This window comes from Vicugna pacos, chromosome 12 (assembly GCF_048564905.1).
Source record: "Vicugna pacos chromosome 12, VicPac4, whole genome shotgun sequence".
NCBI lineage: Eukaryota > Metazoa > Chordata > Mammalia > Artiodactyla > Camelidae > Vicugna > Vicugna pacos.
In genome coordinates, this window is record NC_132998.1 from 7,870,368 (window position 1) to 7,883,548 (window position 13,181).

The 13,181-nt window shown below is 48.1% G+C and overlaps 2 protein-coding genes across 2 annotated transcripts in view; one reads left to right on the forward strand and one right to left on the reverse strand.

Moving 5' to 3' along the window:
- The first annotated feature begins 415 nt into the window (after positions 1–415).
- LOC102526535 (mitochondrial inner membrane protease ATP23 homolog) overlaps positions 416–13,181 on the forward strand; it is a 272,864-nt gene continuing 260,098 nt past the window's right edge. Inside the window, exon 1 of the mRNA XM_072972681.1 lies at positions 416–669. The gene's annotated coding sequence lies outside the window, so the exon portion shown is untranslated. The remainder of the gene's footprint in view (positions 670–13,181) is intronic.
- LOC140700408 (olfactory receptor 10P1-like) lies at positions 9,988–11,007 on the reverse strand. The gene has a single exon (XM_072973902.1). It carries the CDS (start codon positions 11,005–11,007, stop codon positions 10,069–10,071), a length of 939 nt encoding a protein of 312 aa, XP_072830003.1. The 3' UTR covers positions 9,988–10,068.

Genomic DNA, 13,181 nt, shown 5'->3' on the forward strand with positions numbered 1-13,181 from the left:
AGAAATAGTCGTCGAATAGATTACAAAAAAAACTGCTTGGCAGTGCATGGCAAGTAGTGAAGCGGTAGTTACTTTTGATTAATAGTAGGAGTGCTACTGCTATCATTTGCATTTCTATGAACTTCAGTGATAACTTTCATTGAGGTTTTTAGATGTCTTAAACACTTCGGGGCAGCGTAGGCCTGAGGCCGTTGGCGTATACGCCTCTTCCCGGGACCCGGACACGCGGCGGCCGGTTGAGCGGCCGAGCGGGAGGGCGGGGGCGCGGGGCCCGCGCGCGGGGAGGGCAGGGCCGTGCGCGGAGGTTGTCGAGGGGCAGCGCGGAGTCGGGGGCGGGAGGCCGGCCTGCCGGGCGGGGGGGCGGGGCCGCGCGGAGTTGGGGGCGGGGGGGCGGGGCCGCGCGGAGTTGGGGGCGGGGGGCCGGCCTCGGGGCACACGGGCCGCGGCCGCTGGCGCCGGCGCGGGGGCTCCGGGCGCGGCGGGCGGTTAGGGTGAGCGCAGAGCCCGGGGGCCGGGGGTGCGTGCCTCGCGCCCACCCGCCTCGGTGCCGCCGAACCCGGCCTCCTCCGCGCGTCCCCGCCGTTTTAAACGGCACATCTCCTGCGAGCGGGAAGCGTCGTCCGGACAAGAAAGCGTCGCCGCTGTTAAGGCCTCCTGCGGGCCTCGGAGGTAAGCGTGGGCGTGGTTGGGGTTTCGGTGGTGAGAAGAAAGCCCCGCGACCCTCGACGGGGCCCGGCCGCCGCGGGGGGACGAGGCTTGGTCCCACTGTCCCCGCGCCTTCCCTCGCCCGCAGCCGCGCGTGGGGGGTGGACTCGCCTTGGGACGTGTGTACTGCCCGTGTGAGTGGGCCGAGGATTAACTTGACAAAAACGTTGGGACCTTCTCCGCTAAGGAGCCTCCCAAAGTTGCAGGAAAGCCGAAAATGTGTTATGTTGTGTTACGTCAGGCGGAAGCTGTGTGTGGACTTTTCGAAGAGAGGGGATTTGGAAATGCGGAAATCCTGGTGCAGGCTGAGTGCAGGCAACTCCGCAGGGGGCATGTGGGCCCCTTCCTCTGGGCCTTGGGAGGAAGGGAAAGGGGTAGCAAGTGAGCAGTTCTGGGGGGAGAAAAAGTGACTCCGCTGGTCGCAGAGCTGATAGGAATCCTGGAGGACCAGGCTTGGGGAACGATCTGGAACCAAGAGACACCCAGAGACGGGAGCCAAGTCAAGTTTTTACCACAGGGGTGGTCTGGCTAGGATGCTGCTGGCGCGGCCACCATTGGTTCTTGGTGCTTCTTTGGCATGTGTGGTGCTGCCGCCTCTAGGTCCTGGGTGCCCCCACTGCCGTCACCAAAATGAACTGTGAACTTTCCTCTACTCTCTGCATCACTTGCACCTGATTGAAAGTCTTAAGCAGATACATCCACGGGGACTAGCTAAGGTCACAGGCCTGTGACTTGGCTGCTAGAGTTTAGGGAAAGCCAGTATTTTGGCCGTGTTGGCTTCTGTAGAGGATGGGGGAGTTCTGTCTTCTCGCAAAGCTCTTAACCACCAAATAAAAGTAAATGTCAGAGAAAGAAATATTGTATGATATCACTTGTATGTTGAATCTAAAAAAAAATACAAATCAACTTATTTACAAAAAGACTCACAGATGTAGAAAACAAACTTATGGTTACCAAAGGGGGAAGGGGAGGGGGAGGGGTAAATAAGGAGTACGGGATTAACAGATAAACACCACTATATACAAAATAGATAAGCAACCAGATTTACTGTATAGCTCAGGGAGTTATATTGAATATCTTGTAATAACTTTTAATAGTACAAAAGAATCTGAAGCTGTACACCTGAAACTAACACAATATTGTAAATCAACTATAATTAAATTAAAAAACCCACCAAACAAACAAAAAAACACCAAACCACAAAATGTATGAAAGATTTTTAATGAAACATTTGAATAAAAAAAAAAAAACCAAAGTGGAATCTCAGCGGTGGGGTCAGTGGGTTGGCTGGTGAGGAGAAGCTGCTTTTGTGGAGTTCATGCCCGGCCTCCTTTCCTGCCATTATGGCCGTTCTATTCACAGGCCCATTCAGAACGAACTGAGTATGATTTGTTGAGGAAGGAGGTAGATGCAACTTTCTTGTGTCTTTAGGATGTGTGCTTGGGCCCTGTCTGAATTCAGCACTTCTGCTTTTTGGTGAAGTGCAACTGGAAATTCCTAATTTTAGGCTGGATGGATCAGCTATGTCCAATCTATGGTGACCAAAAGAGTTCAACAGATGGTCACCTGGTCTTCAGTGGTCAGATGTTCAGTATGTACTGTTGCCTACAACGAGCCCAAGAACAGTTTCACAAAAGGATACTGATTATTTGCCCCACAGGCCAGGGCTTGGCTCTCAAAACCTGGGTTTGGTTCCCAAACCTGTGATTTGCCTCTTGGACTTACTAGAGCTTCCAACGCCATGATGTTGAGCATCCTAAGGTGTGCTGGGTGTTCAGGAGGTCCAGATGGCAGAACTGCAGCCTGGACCAGCTAGAGAGCGTTTTCTTGCTCTGACTTGTGAGACATCTGCTAGAGGGTTTGAAGCAGCACACCCAAATGGGCTGTATGTTGCTTCCCAAATCCAGAGACCCGCAGGAGGTCATTTTCTTACCCTACAGAGAAAAAGGTGAGGCAGCTTGTCCTTAACATTTGAGGAGATGTCTTGACATTTCCAGAGAACCTTCACTGAGGTGCCAGGTCTCTGAATTTGATGGGGCTTATCTCCTCCCCTCTGGTATGAGCGTACACCTAGCATACCTGCTGTGTGCTTCTCTCCAGGTGCTGTCAGCTTAGTCTTATCAAAATAATGAACTGGTGTGGTTCCTAGAGGAAAATGAGATGCTGAGGTTGGTGTGGATTAAATGATGGTGCAGAGTGAGAGCTGGTGTGACTCTGAGGCAAGACAAGAAAGGCTAACTTCCGTCCCTGCACTGATTCTGGAGTGTTTTCCACTTACAAGGTAGTGAAGAAATGCATTTCTTACTCAGTGTTTGCACATCTGGTCCAGATGAGGAGAAGTGGCTTTCTGGTGGCCCAGGCTGTCCTGCTCCTCCTCCTCTGTGCCACTAACCTCCTTCCACCTGTCGTTCTGCTTATTTTCATCAGCTCTTTGTTCTCATCTTTCTACTTTCTCTAAACTCACATTATCAGAGGGAAAATTAATAATGTAGAGAGTGAAAGTGCCAGCTGTAGAGTTGGAAACTCTAGTCGTTATTTCCTAGCTGTGTTACCTAGGGAAAGTTGTTCAACATCTCTGTGCCTTGGTTTCCTCATCCTGTTGAGATTGGTTTAATAATAGAGCCTTCTTAGAGGTGAACTTACTGTGAAGCTTGAATTCTGGGGACTCCAAACTTGTATGGGCTCCTTAAAAGGGCCAGGAATTGCTAGCAGTTATGTTCCTATGGTCACATTTTAAAATATAAATTGCCAAGTTTTATTAAAAATTGCAAAGTGATCTATTTTAACTGAAGTCTTTTGTAGCTTCTGTCTTTCTCCTCTCTGACTTTCTCTGTCACATTTCCCCTTGTGATGGGTCATGTTGAAGTGACCATGGATACTTTCGGATCTAAGTCTAAGTTGAGTTGGTGATTAAGTTTAAGTTTTATGGGATGGTAGCATCTGGGTTTGTGTGGTTCACAGTCACTTTTGCCCATAGTTAAGTCATTGCCAGCTGTCTTGATGCAGGAATGACTTCCAGGAACACACCTTCTACCCACGGTGCCGTATCATCAGCATTATGACACAAAGTTTAGCACCGGATGTTTAATACAGCAAAAATGTGTCTGATGGTGCCGGGCACTGAAAATATGTGGTAAGTGGAGGAGAAACCAGGCTGGAGATCTAGGGATTGATAAGTGAGTTTCTGGCAAAAGACCTTTCCAACCATGACATGTGTAAAGTTGTCAGCAGGATTTGATTTTCATCCTCTAAGTAAAAAACAAGTTCTCTCCTGTCAGAAATATCCTTGATGATGCAGGAACATATACACTTATAAACAAAGCATTAATTTTACTCTTTTTTAAAAAATGGGAATGGGGTATTTGATTAAACTTAAATACTTCATTTTAACTGAAATTTCAAAAGATGTTTTGAGTGTTTCAGTTAAAAAGTGAGAAATTAAAACCACCTTTAGAGTGCTGGGTATTTGAGCTTAGCCACCTGTTCTCCTTGCCTGACCCTGAATAAACCTGTCTCTGCTCAAAAACAGAACAAAACCCAAAACAACTTTTATGGATTTGGATGTACATGAAGGTAACTGCTTTGGTCATCCTCAAATTTATTTTTAAAAGAACTAAGAGATGAAAATAATGAAATATGAAACAAAAGCAATAACAATGAGTGATGAAGTTATTCTTACATTCAGGAACGAATTATAATGGAAATTTCAAATTGTATTAAAAGCTGAAGTTTGTTAAGAGGAAGAGAGAGATTCTGCATGAAGTATAGGCTCGTGGATTACTTGATAATCTGTCTCTGACATAGTGTTTTCCAAAGATGGCAGCAGCAGTATCTCCCGTCCCACATGCACGTTTGCAATGTGACCTTGTCACCCTCCTATATCAAGAGGCGGGGTCTAATCCCCCTACTCTTAAATCTGGGATTGTCTTAGTGACCCACTTGTAACCAACAGGATGTGCTGGGAATGATGCTGTGTGATTTCCAGGGTTAGGTGGGCAGAAGCCTTGCAGCCTCTGTCTTGGCTCTGGGAATGTTTGCTCTGGATGTCTTCTTTGGGGACACTCCCTCTTGGAATCCAGCTGCTAGGCTGTGAGAAGGCCGAGCCACATGGAGCGATCACGTGTAGGTGTTCTGGTCAGTAAACCCAGTCATTACAGGCACCCGACATGGGAATGAAGAAACTGTTAGATGATTCTGCTCCCAGCTGTTCAAGTCACTTCTACCTAGTGAGTCTGATGACAGAGACATTGTGCTGCAGAGACGAGAATCCTTGTGCTCTGTCTAAATTCCTGACCTACAGAAATTAAGAGCACAACAAACTGATCATTGTTTTATGCCACTGGATTGGGGTGGTTTGTTATGCAGCAATAGGTCACTTGAACACCATCCAATTAATGAAGAGAGTGAATCAAATGAACACATTGGGAAAAGATTTAGATTTCTTGCTGATTAGACATAAATACTGACATCAAAGTAGGAAACATAAAATTTAATATGCTACTGCAGTGAGACCCTGGAGAGCAAAATGGCTAATGAGTGAGGTCAGTTCAGAGACTACTTAAGATAATTCATTGTACAGGAAAACTTGAAACATTGTGAAAATTTACAGCTAATATATGAAAGAAATTTGATACAGGTTTGATCAAATTTGACAACAGTCCTAAAATCTAACATAAAATTGCCAAAAATGAGTTGTGAAGTTAAAAACTTTTCCCCTAAACTACCAATTAAAACAATACATTTCAGTCAACCATGCAAGGGGTAGGACAAATCATCTCTCTAATCTCTTTACAGAAAGTATATAACAAAATCATTGTCCTGTGAATAGGAAGGCAATCAAAGAGTGCACAGCAAAAAACATAAGAAAAAATGAATTCCAGAGGTGAGCAGGGAAAACAAAAATATATTGTTTTCCTGGATTGTATCATTTGTGGCATCTGCCAGTTTAAAAAATTTTCTAATTTTAGTAATATATTTTTTCCTTTAAATGAACATTGTACTTAATTTTATATTTCTGTCTTGTTTTATTAAATAGGGCTGTCTCAAAGGATATAAGCTTTAGGCCCCACATGTCTGGGATCCATCCCTGCATCTACCACATAGGGTTTTTATGGGAGTTAAATAAGATAATCAAGTCAAGGGGTTTGTATTGTATGTATTATGCTCTCAAACAATCTTAGCTGTTGCTATTGCTGTTCATTATAGCTCAGATGCCCTTCTGTGCTTCCTGTTCAGGCCCTAATCAGTTACTTTTTGCCTCGAATTCCCACCGGCCCAGTGTGGATGGCTCTAGGGGGCAGCTGTGACGTCTTGTCCCGAGTGCCATCAGTGTGCGCTGGGCAGTGGCATATGAACCGAGCTCCTCGTGTCAGTGGTGTGGGTCCTGGGCTGTTGAGTGTCATCTTTGCTGCACCACTGAGGACCTTGGCTCTCTGTCCCCACCTTGGAGATTCCGTGCACTGTTCAACCTTCAAATAATTCCCCTCTGCTTGAGATGAGCAGATTGGAATCTGTTGTTGGCAACTGGGCACCATCGCTGATAAAATGGTTAATGATCTCCACGTCTCTTTTTCCTGCCACTGTTACCTACTTTTCACACCACTAGAAAGATTTTTAAAAAACCTCACATCTGGTCTTGTCACTCAGGATGAGTCCCCAGATTCTCAACTGACCCCCACATCCTTCATGATCTGTACGGGGTGGAGGTGGGAGCACAGCTGTTACCTGGCTCCTTAGGTTTTCCATGAGATGAAAGGATTTTTTATCCCACTCCCAGAAGGGAACAGGGCTGGAAACACTTCCTGCCTTTCTCTCTAGCCCCTCACTCACTTCTTCAGGGGAGGAGGAGTGAACAGCCTGGTGATGCTGTAGAAAGCCCTCTTTGGCTTTTGTCTCGGGCTGGCCTGTCTTAGGCTGTACACACTCTTCTCCTTCAGGTGGTGAGCTGGGGGCCGGCCCGCTGGGGTGACCAGCAGTTTGTACAGAACCCCTGCCTGTAACTGGGGGTGGTGGTGAATGTGGGGAGTAGGAAGCTCATTTTGACCTTGGGTTCAAGCCGTCTCCCCCAGCTCAGCCTGCCTGGTAATAAAGCTGACCTTGTGCTCTCTCCCTAACTCCAGTGTATTCTCCTCGTTGGCAGAGAACCCAAAAGGGCGAGCTGTGAGGTTCACTGGGCCTCTTCAGACCCCAGCAGATTTGGGCACTGCTTACATTTCCCTCCTCTCTTGTCAGTTCCCCGTTGCCCACCACACACACACACACACACACACACACACTCGTAACTGTAATAATCACCCTGCGGTTCCTGGAGTGTGTGCCATGCTCCTTGTCACTGATGGACCGTTGCACATTCTATTCCCTTTCTTACTTCTTTCCCTGGATAACTCCTCCCTGTTATCTAGACTTCAGCTAAGATATCTCCTCCTCCATGAAGCCTGCTCCATCCTCTCAGGCTGGATTAGGGACCTTTCCCTTGTGCTCCTCACCGTCCTGTCTTGCTGCTGTGTTTGGCACATGTCTCATATAAAATTGTGAGACTGCAGTCGACTGTTGGTCTGTCTGTCCTGTTTGGTTGTGTTTTATTCCCCTTTGCCCCAGATCCCTGGCACACTTCCTGATGTAGTATTTTCTGAGTGAGTTATTGAACTTGAGCATTCCAGTGGGTGCATCATGGCACGCTGGGGGACCACACGGATTGGAGTGATCTTCTCAGGCCTTGGTTTCTGCACGTGTGGACTCTTGGAAAGGATGGAGCTCCCAGGCCCACTGCATCTGGTCATAAACAGCCTTGCCTGGGACCCTCATGGGGAAGCCCAAAAGGAGTGGGGTTTGGCATTAAACTGAGTTTCCTGAGGTCGCTGAGAAAAACGAGCCATAGCCACTGCTTGGCCTCGGTAGGAGGAGGCAGCCCATGAAGTGCTCTGAAGCCTTCACGTCTTCTCCTGGGGCCAGCTCCCCGCTGTCCCCTTACCCTCTGTGGGCGAGGGGCCTGTGGAGCTGTGGAGGAGGTGGGCTTCCACGTGCCTGAGGAGCACAGTGCACAGCCCAGCGTGTGGCCTGCGGGGGTCGGAGGGTGGGGAGTCCGAGGGGCGTCCTGAGAGTTCAGCTCTCCGTAGTGGACCTGAATCTTGTCTGCTGCCTGCTCACGTGCCCTGTGGCGGTGTCTAAGCCGGCCCCGCGTTCTGCATGTTAGCGCTCCAGCAGTGCTGCACCGAGGCACTTGACGTGAAAAAGTATGATTGGATATGAAATTCTTTTTCATTATTAACAAGAATTTTCAACACTACCTTTGCCCATGAAAGAAAAGGAAGATCTAGTAAATATAAATATATATATATTTATGTATAGTTTCAACTATTGCAAAATTTTGAATGATTTTGTAAAAGGTTTTACATTTTTTATCACCCATTTCTGTGAGTAATTTTCATTCACAATGACCATAGTTATTTTAAGAAATCAATACTTAAAAAATCTTGATCAGGAAGTGTTTACTGTGTCAATTTTTAAACACAAAACCTAGTATAATATAAAAATTATGTTTGCAGAAGCAAGCTCAAGTTTCTTATAAAAATTTAAATTTTTATTTGTAACTTTTATGTAAAACCAGTATTTAAAAACTTCCACAGTACTGTATACTTTTTTTCTCTTATGATTGTATTATAAGAAGTGCAATGAATTTTTTCCATGAATTCCTGTCTAGATGCCTTCAAATCCCCTTCTGTTTACCCTGGTGTGTCACTCAAATCTCAGCACTTCCTATGTATGCCATAATGGGAGGAAGGTTGGAAGTACTGCACTGAGTCACTTCTTCCAGGAAGCCCTCCAGAAACACCTGCGAACTGTAATCGACCATTAACCTTCTACTGCATGATTGCACATTTTGTAGTTACTCATTACATGTTTCTGCTGGTTTGTTTGTTTTCACTCTATTCTCTCCATGGCCACCCCCATTAGATTAGGAGCCCCATGAGGGAAGGACCTTCTCAGTTTTGTTCTGAAGATTAGGAGAGCTGTATAGCTCTTGGTTCCTTGACTCTGTGTCTGTCTGAGGATGTTCTCTGACCCAAGTTCCTTTGAGCTGTTTTCTCTAAGCGGGGGCTAGACGTTTCATTCCTAGGAAACCAGGGTTAAGGTTTTCCCTCTGCTGCCTCCAGCCGCTCAGCTGATGGTATCAGTCAGAATTCTTGACGGCAACAGAAGCAAGCTGTCTGGATGATGAAACTGAGAAGTAATTTATTAGCAAAATATAGTGTTGGGAGGGTTGAGGACCATGTCAGAGGCTAAGCTTCCAGGAGTAACTCCCAAACATGAACTGGCCAGTGGAGGAAACCACTGGTGCTGCCACTAGGGACCAGATGGCACTTGTATGCCAGAAACTTGCTGCTGCTGCAGCCTTCTTTGCTATTGCCAGAGAGACAGGGAGAGAGCGAGAGCGAGAGCGAGAGCGAGAGCGCTGCTCTCTGCCTCTTGTGGGCCCGGGCTACTCAAGGTCAGGCAGCAGTGCATCCAGTTGGTGGTACCAGCTCCCATACGTTGGAGGGGTGTTGGAAATGTTCTCAGCTCACAGAGGGAGGTGATTTTTTCTCCTCAGCAGACTTGTAAAGTGGAAAATTCTCTGAACATTGAAGGAGGGTCAAATGCTGGGTGGCCACAGTGACTGTTAAGTGTCCACTCTCTGGTTCCTATCCAGGACGGCCTCAGGGCTTCGCCTAGTCTAAGAATGCACGGGATCCGGCTGATGATGCATGTTGGAGAAGGACAGGGAAGCCAGGGAGATGCTCTTGTCCAGTTGGACATGTTATCACCAGTTAAGGATGAGGTCAGAAATCAAGGATGGGGAAAGGCAGGGAAGAATATTCACATGGAATGTCTCAAGGAGGTAGCAGTTCCCTCTCTTCTAAAAGGCATCAGGGCCTAAGACTGCAGTGTGTTTCTGGGAGAAAACTAGATCAAAGGGCCAGGTAAACTCCGCCAGGGGTTCTTGGGGGGGTCACTGAGTTGGATGTCAAGTTCATAGACATCTGCCTTCATGACTGACATGGACCTCCGACTGCTGGTATACCATGGCAATCAGCTTGCTCAGGGATCCGGAATTATCCAGAAGATGTTAAATACTCTTCCCCCTAGGCAGTATTCCCTTCCATTCTCCCCTGGTCTAATAACTCATGCTCTGATAGTGAGGCTGGAGTGTGGGAGAGGAGATAAGATACACATTTATCTCTGTTTTAACTCCAACACTTTCTGCAAGGAGGCCTCATCTCTTTGAGGTGCTGCATGGTTTCTGTTAGGCTAGGGTTTAAGTCCAGCACCTGAAGGCTGAGAGGAGGAGCAGGCAGTGAGTCAGCAGACAACCCCTGAGTCCCTTCAGGGTGAGGGGACCTGCCTCTTCACCACGTGCCGCAGGGCCCTTGTCACCTCCTTGTTCCGAAGGGTGTGGATGATGAGGTTGAGCATGGGTGTGATGATTGTGTAGAAGAGGCTGAGGATGCGGTCTGTGGTGACAGAGGAGCCTTCCCGGGGCCGGATGTAAGTGATGCTGGCCGTTCCAAAGAAGAGGGAGACCACAAGCAGGTGGGAGGAACAGGTGGAGAAGACCTTGCGGCGGCTCTGGGTGGAGGCCATTGCCAGGATGGCACCCAGGATGTGGGCATAAGAGGTGACAATCAGAGAGAAGGGGACCATGATGAAGACCACGGTGGCTGTCATCACAGAGATCTCACTCCTGTGCTTCCCAGCACTGGCCAACCTCAGTACTGGCAGGATGTCGCAGAGGAAGTGTAGGATGGTTGGGCAGCTGGGGAAAGGCAGGGTGAAGATGAGGGAGGAGTGTGTGGTGGCCATGATGATGCCCACGAGCCAGGAGATGCCTACCATGGCCACGCAGGCCTGCTGGCTCATGAGGGTGGAGTAGTGCAGGGGCCGGCAGATGGCGACGTAGCGGTCATAGGCCATGGCTGTGAGCAGGCAGCACTCTGAGATGCCCAGGACAATGAAGTTGTACATCTGGGCTGCACAGCCCCAGAAGGAGATGGCCCGGGGGTGCGGGGAGGCCAGGTCAGCCAGGGTCCTGGGCATGATGTCGGTGGTGTAGAGGACCTCCACCATGGAGAGGTGATGCAGGAAGAAGTACATGGGCGAGCGCAGGGCGGGGCTGACCTGTGTGAGGAGGATGATCAGGAAGTTGCCCAGCAAGGTGACCAGGTAGACCAGAAGCACCACCCAGAACGGGGGGCCCTGCAGGGCCTTGAGGTCAGAGAATCCCAGAAGGAGGAATTCAGGCAGAGTCTGATTCGCATTAGCCATCACTTCAGGCTAAGACCTGTGGCACAACCAATAAAAGAGAAGTTTATAGAGGAACAATCAGCATTTCTGTAACTTAGTAAAGCACTTTTCATATAGTCCCTCTAGAATCAACGGAGACAGTTAGGGTCCCCCACTTTATGGATGAGACCATGGGTCTCTGAGGGGTTAAATAATTTGCTGGAGGTAATAGGCAGGGTGTGGCAGGCATGACTTGAATCTAGGTTTCTTGACTCCAAGTTCCATGAATTTGCCACTGTTCCCTGTGCTCTGGGTCCTGTGTGCAGGGCCCGACTCCCATGTGTACTTGGGCCTTTCTCCAGAGCAGGGATGGAGCAGCTGCCATGTCTACCCCCTTTGTACTCCTGGGACAGAAACCCCAGTCTGGAAGAAACTACCCAGAAACCTCTGCTGTGGACTGAGCCAGGGACTGTCCCAAGCCTATCTCTAGTGATCACTGCGGTGGGCTGTGGATTTCGAATGCCACGCTATGTTGTGACTGTGTGTGATAATACTGCCCAGTTGTATCACACTTTGGGATTCTACAGACTCTTTTAGTAGGTTATCAGGTTCTGTCACCTGCCCTGTGAGCGGAGTTGGGCAGAGACTGGCCATGTTGCACGTTGTCCTTTGCTCTCCTCTTATCTGGGCCCTGTGATCAGCTGTACCAGCTGTCCGCACTCTGTTCTCCCAGGTCTCCATGCATTCCCTAGAGACTGCCCCCGACAGGGCATGTTACTATGCATTCTCTTAAAATCCCACTCCTCCTTCAAGCTCAACTCAAGGTCTACCTACCCCATCGCAGCTTCTCTGCTCCTCATGGTTAGAAATAACTACTCAGGACAATTCAGGATTAAAAGTGACCTTAAAGATCATACAGTTCAGCATGACAATGCTCCAATCTTATCTGCAACATCTTAGAAGGTTGCTGTCGTGTCTGTTTGAACATCTGCAGGGACAGGAACTCACCATCTACTGAGGTAGCCCCCTTTAGCTTTGGCCTCCTCTGCCTGTAGGAAGAGTCTTCGTTATATAGATCTTGGCTAAATTCTTAGTATTTTATAGAATGTCTAAGCCCTTTTGCACCAGACAGCCCTCCCAGTATTTAAAGAAAGCATCTTCCTGCATGCTCTCACGAGACATTACTTGTGCCTGGGTGCAGAGTCTCCACTGTAAGATCCTGCAGGGCAACTTGGATTCTTCTTTCTTTCTTTTTTCTTTCTTTGCTATTTTAGATAATGGTGCAAACAGTATCTTTGTAAATGCCTCATTTTGCTTCTGTTAACTTATCCCACTCCTGGAAGTTCTGCCCCAGGGAATAAGTGGCTAAGGGCATGGACTTTTTAATGGGTCTTGCCACGTGCTGTGTGTTTTTGGCTTTCTTGTACGTGGACGCTAGTGGCAACCCAGCCGCCTCTCCTTCCCCGAGTAAAGCTGCGGTTCCTCTTCAGCCTGCCCTGGGCCTCCTCAGCCACCTCATCTTTGCCGCACTGTGAGTGCCTTTCTCCTCTGTCCCCTAGGTACGTTCTGCCCAAGATGCCGTCTGTGAGGGTGGACAGAGAAGTTTCTCCTGGGTCGTCGACTCTTCCCTTCTCTGTTCCTCAGCTCCCATCACCCCTGTTTCCACTCTGCCTCCGTTAGTTTCCCTCTTCAGCTTCCCTTTACCTCCGACGCATCCTGGCAGAGTTGGGACGATGTTCAGAGAGACACTGGCCCTGAGGCCCCAGGTATCCTTTTCAGTCTCGCAGAGAGACAGGGAGCCCTTCTGGGTCATAGAGAGGGGCTGAGGCTCTCTTTAAAATAAAATTTATTTTTTATTGTGGTAAAAAATACACGTGGTGAAATTTATCATCCTAGCCATTTCTTCACATATAGTTTGGTGGTGTTAGTACCTTCCTTGTTGTGTAACACATCTCCAGAACTTTTTCCCTATTGAAAAATGAGTATAACTCTATGCCAGTTAAACAGCAACTCCCCATTTCTCCCTTCCCGTGACCCTTTTTAATGCAGACCCTCCTCCATCTCCAAGTATGCTTTCAATAAGTCTTAATGAGACAGGGAGATGGAGATGGATAAACTGGTCAGTTAATGGGTATATCAATGGAACAACAGGTAACTTGTGGATAAATGGCCAGGTGGGCAGAGGGTGAGCGGACGAAGTTGTGGCTGGCTAGCTG